This window comes from Cimex lectularius, unplaced genomic scaffold (assembly GCF_000648675.2).
Source record: "Cimex lectularius strain Harlan isolate CLEC.00 unplaced genomic scaffold, Clec_2.1 scaffold37, whole genome shotgun sequence".
NCBI classification, from domain to species: Eukaryota; Metazoa; Arthropoda; class Insecta; order Hemiptera; family Cimicidae; genus Cimex; species Cimex lectularius.
In genome coordinates this window covers 1741675-1749946 of record NW_019392682.1, presented here as the reverse complement: position 1 = coordinate 1749946, position 8272 = coordinate 1741675, and the positions used below count along the sequence as shown (strand labels likewise).

Sequence of the window (8272 nt, the reverse complement as noted above, 5' to 3'; positions counted from 1 at the left end):
CACCAATTGGGGAAAAAATAGAAAAGCTAAGATACATTAGATTCTGTAAAGTTGCAAGCTTAAACCAAATATAAAAAGGGTCCTTGGCACACTTCCTGAGGAACTCCACATTTTACACTGTTGGATTAATTTTTTGTCCCCCAAGGATATTTTCAATTTCAATTACAAGGTTATATGAATTTTCGGTGTGCCAGTGCTTTTGAAAAAAAATTTAAGTATGTCGGGTTTGAATGCACAGCCGCTGGACTTTTGCCTTACAGTGCTAAATGTTGTATCTAGACCTAAACCATTGTGTTTTGTTTCTTAAGACATTTTCCTGAAGACGGGTGTCAAGGAAGTGCTGTGCTTTAAGCTTGCACAGTCTTGGGTGCCAAACCTTTAATTATAATTTTTTCCACCTTGGCCCCATATTATTTATATTGTATTTTAATTATCTCTTTGATTCTAGCCTATCTTCCTCAGTTTTTAGTTTTTGCTGATGAGTTATGTCATTACCACTATTGGTGACGGTGATAAAATGCACAATGACATTTTCTAAATGGAGCTCAAAATATGTAATATAATTTGTTTCAGTCGTTCATAAACAATTATTAAATTTTGTTACATCTAATATTATATCTCGCACTACTCTAATCTGTGATCTTGGTGTTCTTTTTGATAGTCATTTACCCTTTTCTGTATATATTTGTACGGTATTTTCCAAATGTTTTAAGATGGTTGAGTTTATCCATAGAACTGGTGATTTTAGAAATGTTAGAGTTGTTAAAGGCCTATTTTTTACTCTTGTACAAAGTATTATAGATTATGCCTGTCTAATCTGGAGCACCATGCTTATATTTTTGATAACTTTAATAAAGTTCTAAAACTTTTCTATGGTTCATTTCAGTGGTGATGGCTATTCATTTGGCTCCACCAGTTCTCTCTGTTAACTCCTGAATCGAGGAATTATTCACAGTTATCTTTGCCTGGAAACTGTTCCATAATCACGTTGATTGTCTAGAATTACTAAGTTTAATTGCCTATCAACCATATAATTTGGCAGGGCAACAAAGAACTATTTATGGAATATTTCTTTCTTATACTTGTCAGAAACGAATTCATTTAATGATTCCATTGATATTCATAATATCCGTAGTATTAAAATACTGAAGAGCCAGGAATTTGATAATCTAAGAAAATAAGTTAATATGTTTATATTTATAATAGATTATTTTCTACATTCTATTTGTAATTATGAATCGATATTAATTCTAAAATAAGACAAAATAAAAATAAATATACCAGCTTTGATTTTCAGAGAAATTGTTAGATGAGTTTTGTGTATGAAACAAATAATTTTTTGCTTTAGAAAATATTTATATCACACAAGTAAAACAGGAAAACAATAAATTCATTAAATAAATAAAACATGTTTATTTACACTAAAAGAAATACATAATTTACAAAGTTCACCATTTAATGCTAAGTGGATTTGGGTTGTAGGTAACTGCTTCAAATGTGGTGTGCAATTGTTCATTGCATCCTTCAGAATTTACGCCTATAAAACTTTTTTCGTACAGATCATGAAGTTCTCCTATTTTCCTCTGTTCAAGATCTCGGTATAAAGATTCAACTTCTTTGTACTGGCTTTTGATTTGTGCACCTCCATTCAAACAGCCTAAAATATTGATAACAGTTGTTGAGTTTTGAACAATTTCTTTTTTAATTTGGTCGTTACTAATCATTTTGGTCTGCTTATTTTTCAGACGCATTTCAGAATTTCGCCATCTTTGGTGTGTCACAAACATATTCAAAAGACAAAAATGATCGGTAAAAACCAAACTACAGGTTCATCAAGTAGACCACAAAGAAATCTCATTATTTAATTTTTTTTAGATTTATTGACCACTGAATATTCTGGATCACAATATGATCTTGATGAAAAAGCAGGTCAAAGCAATCTTAAATATGACTAAAAATTGGCTTAATTACGTTTTTTCACAGACAATTTCAAATTTCTATGAAGACCGACTCAGTCCCTTAAAATAGGCTGAAAAAATTGACAGTAAAAACTGAATTTTATTTTTCATCAAAATCATACTGTGATCCAGAGTATTCGTAGGATTTAATTTTTGTTTGTTATATAAATTACCTGAAGGACAAGCCATCACTTCAACATAACTGAAGTCGCAGTTGCCTCTCTTTATTTTATTAACCATGTTTTGAATATTTTTGAAACCAGTAACAACAGCAATTTTCAAAGTCGTTTCTCCGTTAGTGATTTCTACAGTCTCAACATCACTTCTCCTAAAATAGAAATGACTGTTAACCCTGAAGGGAAATTCAATTTAATAAAACACTATGGTAAAACACAAACCGAGCATTAGGCCGACGGAAATCTAAAGGTTGATTTAAATTAAAATGACTACAGGTGAATTCGGCAACATGATATGCATAACCCCCTGAGCTTGACCCCTGGGGCCTTGTTAGATATCGGTATGGTAGAACGTTTTGCCAAGGCCAGTCAGGTTCCATGTTCGACTCTAAGTTGAGCATTATGTTCTCATCATTGAACAGTGTTGCAACTTCCACTACACCAGATCAATAAGTTAAATAATAAATTATGGTAAATAAGAATATACTGTTTACCGGGGGTGACTACGCAATCAACATCTCTGACATCGGATGTCTGAAACTGCTGTCTTGAAGCCTCTAGCTTTTTGTCATAACAAGGCATGATAGTGACATGATATATTTCAGATAGCTTTATGCCCAAGGATTTTGATAAAAATCCTTTTACAAGCCTCCCCATGATTTGCTGAGGTGACCTACAAGTGCTCAAATGCGGAAGTAAATGAGATTTAGTTTTCTCAGCGTAGCAAACCCAACCTTAAAACAAAATACATGTAAGAACTTTCTCTTATTTATTGAATGAAATTCTATACCAGGGCAAGTTGAAGCAAGCATTGGTAATGCTGTTTTGTCACCATTTGAATACCTTTCATATCTGTTAATAAATTCTTTTTGTTCCTCCACTAGTGCAAGATCTTCTGCCAAACCCATGTCCAAAACCATATCAGCACCGAGGCGCTTCAATAAGCCTATTATTATAAATATTATTCCAAATCCTAAATATATTAAAAACAGAAAAAGAAGAGTTTTAAACCTGTCAACTTTTGAAGGCAGTCATTTGGAGTCAATTTGTACGCCGCTGCTAAAGACAGTATGGGTTGGATTTGTATCGAAACGACAATTTGCTTTATCCCAAGCTAGAATTAACAGAATACTTTAATTTAAAAAAAATTGATATTAATTCACCACTTACTTCATCCTTATTTTTGAACATCTTCATCATTTCTTCATGGCTTTGTTGCGTGATCAGTACAGTTTCGGCAGTTGTAATGCATCCACTACAAGCTAAACAATCGGCCAAAGAAATATCAACTCTTCCCAGCTTACTTTTTTCTCCAGCCTAGATTTGGTTCATTATAAATTAACTTAATTTATTATTATTGGGAATTAGACTTCTTTATGTGAAAAATAAGAATAATCTACTGGACAAGTAGATAAGACAGGCAATAAGTTGGCCATTTCCATCCTGTCCATTGTACATTAAAAATTATCTTAGAGCTCTCAAATCAAGTTATAAACATTTTCTATATACATGCTACTTGATAACACTATACAATATCCCATAATACTATGTAACTAACATAAGTAAAGATCATATAAATGCATTTACTCACATACTAACGAGTTAGTAAGAAAACTATATACCTGGTATGCTCTCATCTGGTGTCATGCCTTGACATGGTAACATTAATGGCTTTTCTCCGCTTGCCAGATAAAAACATTAGCATACGTAAGAGCTAGTGTCAATACGGCCTATTCTGAGTCAAAGGAAAATAAACCAATTCATGTTCTAATCTCTAGGCCCTACACTTTCAATTTTTATTGCTGAGATCTACACAATAGAACCAAGTGCTCAAGAAATATTTAGAAAAGGATCCGGTGGTGCAGGATATACATATTCTCAGACAGGCAAGTAAGGGAAGCCTTAGACTTCTCCACCTTTAATTCAAATGTGGCTTAACATATCTCCGCCTCCTAGAAAAACGAAATTGTTCTGATGTGGGTGCTAGGACAGGAGGAAATTGACGGCAATGGCCAACAAACTAGTAAAATAGATGCAGCCTTCACATCCTTTGGACCAGAACCGCAAATTGGCATGCTACAAAGCATGTCAAAAGCAGAACTGAAAAAAAAGAAAAAAAAAAGGAATGACCATCACTAGTACCAATTGCAAAACAAGACAAATGGTTAATTAGTCAAGATCTCAAACAGGAAAAAATCTTACCACCTTTTTTTAAAATTATTATTCATTTTATTTTATTTCTTTTTTCTTTTTACCCCCTTAGTAGGTAAGAATTAATGAAAAATATGCTTATATTGGCTGTTGCTGATCCTATTACCATCTTGAAAAATGGAAAAACTGAGACAATCTGCTGACTTTGTCATGAAGAAATAGAAACATAGGAACCATGTCCTTGGTGACTGCAAAGCATTTCACTGGAAACGGTAGACTCTTCAAAAAGAAATGTTAATGACTAAAGAAATAAGTAAAGGGGAAGCCCAGAAATTACTAAACTACATTAAGGTTAGTGCAGTTTTTGCTGTTTGGATATAAAGAAGGGTCAATTTCACAACAGATCTTTTATATCACAGTGGTTAGCAGTGACTCTGAAGAAGGGGGAAAGAAAAAAACTCAGGATCTATGAGGGCGATTTAACTCAATAACGTTTCTTTCAGCTGGTCCAATATATGGCTAATGCCTCTTTTGAGTCAACAAGTCAGTTATGAGGTTGAAAGATTCCTTGCCTCTTCTACGGTATGTATTGCACCAGCCTGTCTGGGAACCACCACTGGGAATTTGTAATTTGATCCTTACTTCTATCTACCCATCCTCACTTACTGACACATTTAGCCATCTTCAGAGTATCTGTGCAGACTACCAAACTAGTGAAAATAAGCAGATATAATAATGGATAAGGACCACATTACAGGTTCATCATACTGCACACCACTGGAGAGAATCTATCACTACTGGGAATTTGTATTTTATCTTTACCTTGGTCTACATATCCTCACTCTGTTACATTTAGCCATCTTCAGCATGTCTGTGCAGACTACAAACCCAGAGGAAATAGGCAGATCAAATCGATCGATACAGGTTCATCACACTCCATACCAAAGAAGGAAATCTATCACTACTGGGAACTATAATTTTATCCCCACCTCGGTTACCTGTCCTCACTGTCTGACACATTTTGTCATCTTGTCATCTTCAGCGTGTTTGTCCAGACTACCATCCCAGACAAAATACGCAGATCAAAAAATCAATAAGGATCACATTACAGGTTCATCATACTGCACACCACAGGAGAGAATCTATCACTACTGGGAACTGTACTTTTATCCTCACCTCACTCTACCTATCCTCACTGACAGATTTCATCACCTCGCCATTTTCAGCGTGTCTGTGCCCAGTGGGAATAAACAGATCAAAATGATCGATAAGGATTGCATTACAGATCCACCACACTGCAGGAGGAAATCTATTGCTATTGGGAATTACTACTGCATGGTCTTCAAATCTTTCTACGAGCTCGGTGGGAGTGAGAATACAAAGATGATCCTGTGCTCTGGAAATCTATGCTGACAAATTGGCAATGTGAATGCTGACAAATTGGCAATGTGACATGCCAAATTGCATCTATTTCTAATAATTACAGTTATATTTACTTTGTTTATTCCAATAACTTACACTGTTGACATTGTAGTAAGAACCATCATCATCTATCTTAATTTTAGATCCTGTGCCCGAAGGCTCTTTTTTTATTTCCACTGGTTTTATACATTGCTATTAAAAAAAGAAAATAACAATATTAAAATGAAACTGTTGAAATTAAAATTATTGCGTTTAATTTTTACCTGAGATGGTGTAATAAAATCGTCGAGATTGGCGAGACGAACAACGTCGCTGAAATTACCACTCATTTTATGGACAATTTACAAGCAAATAAAAGAGAAACTATAGGGGTATAAAAAAATACTCTAACGTAAGAAACGTCAAATTGTCAAAACCATGATGAATAAAAACCTCCTTCGTAGATGTTGCTGACCAGCACGACCATGAAAACTGTTGCTGAACAACCTCTATAACACTTCCCTCTTGATCATGAGTCATGACGAATTATTTCGTTTCGTCATGTTCCATGATAAAGTGAACAAAAATATTGTAAAAATTAATTTTTAACAGTAAAAACAATTATTTAACTATGGAAAAGATTGTACAATGAAAGTCACAGATATAACTAAGACAGTTTTATTCTAAATGCAATTGATAATAAAATTTGGGAAAAATTTGATTTTTTGTAACTATTCAGAAATCGTGAGATGCGGTCTGGTGTGATGTAGGTTTCAGAAAAACATTTTCTTTATCGTGCCAACGTTTCGATCTTTTTGAGATCATCTTCAGGATCTGGGATTTACAAACATTGTTTAAATTTAACAAATACATGTAGGATGTGGAAAAAAGTGAATTTATACAATGCAAAAAAAAATATATTTTTTATATTTGATCAAAGTATTTCTACTTATGCAGAAAACAAACACTTTGAGTGAGTAGAAATACTTTGATCGAATATAAAAAATATTTTTTTTTTGTATAAATTCACTTTCCATAACGCACAAGGTTGGTAGGCAATGGAATTCCATTTATACTCACCGCAGGACAGACATTTTTACATAAGGTAAAATTTATCTGTGCGCTTTTCGTTAGGTTTATCTTTATTCTCCACTTTGTGAACCATACTGTTTATTCATTCAGGTTTTGTAAGTGTTGAGTTACTTGAGGGGTCCGAATTACATGTAAGAATTGCATCAGCGAATGTGTGTGTCAACAAATGTTAACATGTGTAGGAATATCTGCAGTGTATATGGAAAATAGAAAAGGGCCAAGTATGCTTCCCTGAGGAACACCCGCCCTAATGGGTATATAAGGTGAGAATTCAGTTCCCTGACGGGCAATATATAAGATATCCATTTTCTCCTTACAACAGGCCAATAAGGTGCATAGAGGGCCAAAGGAGTAAGATTTAAAAAAGAGGAGTCTTGAATCAGCGGTCAGACTGAAAGGACAAAATTGAGAAGGGCCAAGCTGTGTATTTTTCAAATTAATTAGTGGAATCTTTATTTTATAAGAAAAAATGTTCCGGGCCTTATGGACATATAAGACTGGAGTCTGATCCCAGATTGCTAAAACCAGCAATAGATGATTTTCATGGCAAAACAAGAAGTGCCCATTTCTAGGGTTCTTCTCAATCGGGCCAGAGAAGTTAAGCTCCAGGGGCTATCACCTTTTTTTTTTTTTTTTAATTGAAGGTGCTTTTATTATTACACAACAGATAGTGTTAGATCCTGCATCCATTTTATGTCCAATTTATTAGAACAACATGGAAAAGTTTGTAGATAATATGATTGGTCAGACATTAACTCATTTTTTATTGACAAATAAAACATCTAAACGTAATCATTAATCAAAGTTTTTAGTGTAATTGTTGAAGTATTGGAGAATTCATACCATATGGTGTGGTCCTGGTTTCGTTTTGGTTTACACATTGAGAAAGTTACCGTATCTTGTTTCGCTTATTTTCACAATTTCAAATGACAATGAGCCTGTAGCTTAATCATAATTAACATCAATTAATGAAAACATGCATGTGTTTGTTGGATAAAACCAATGAAAATAGGCATGACTGCTCCAGTATGATCAAAGATGCAATTATGGTTTAAAACTAGCCACTTTCATATCAAAACATGGAAATTGTGTCATGATAATATTTTATCGAACTGTTGTTTTAAAAATAAACAGGTTAGAATAAAAGGTACTTTAAATAAAAAGCTTTTAAACATGTTTGTTATTTTATTTTTAGAAATAACTCTTTTACAACTTAATCAATAATTAGTAATATCTTATGGAAACTAACATAATTCCAGTTTAGGCACTTTTTGCTTAAAATTATAATTGTAATACTAAACTGTAGAATAAATTAAAGCGTGATAAATTTAAACCCCCCAAAGGTTTGGTTCGAAGAACTTCAACAATTGATTTCTTCTCCTTACAATTTCTCCCCTCATCAATGATTTTAAGCATAATTATACATGAAAATAAAAAAATAATTTAAAAATTTAATTCGGTAAAATAAATTTTTCGATTCGTTTAAAGCTTTGT

General features: G+C 33.4%; 1 protein-coding gene across 1 annotated transcript; it reads right to left on the bottom strand.

Annotated features, from left to right (window-relative positions):
• Positions 1 to 1389: 1389 nt before the first annotated feature.
• LOC106665555 (probable cytosolic Fe-S cluster assembly factor AGAP009023) lies at positions 1390 to 6176 on the bottom strand. The gene is made up of 9 exons (XM_024225659.1): positions 5971 to 6176; positions 5804 to 5899; positions 3305 to 3451; positions 3146 to 3248; positions 2925 to 3080; positions 2629 to 2868; positions 2357 to 2570; positions 2132 to 2286; positions 1390 to 1657 (listed from the first exon to the last, which is right to left on the bottom strand). Exons 1-9 carry the CDS (start codon positions 6034 to 6036, stop codon positions 1449 to 1451), a joined length of 1386 nt encoding a protein of 461 aa, XP_024081427.1. The 5' UTR covers positions 6037 to 6176; the 3' UTR covers positions 1390 to 1448.
• Between the last annotated feature and the right edge of the window lie 2096 nt (positions 6177 to 8272).

Excerpts from the sequence above, each read along its gene's own strand:
- LOC106665555 (XM_024225659.1), bottom strand. The coding sequence starts at position 6,036 with ATGAGTGGTAATTTCAGCGACGTTGTTCGTCTCGCCAATCTCGACGAT. Across the intron at positions 3,249-3,304 it reads TGTTCAAAAATAAGGATGAA|CTTGGGATAAAGCAAATTGT; the intron begins GTAAGTGGTGAA and ends TGTTAATTCTAG. Across the intron at positions 2,571-2,628 it reads TGATTGCGTAGTCACCCCCG|TGGAAGTTGCAACACTGTTC; the intron begins GTAAACAGTATA and ends GATCTGGTGTAG.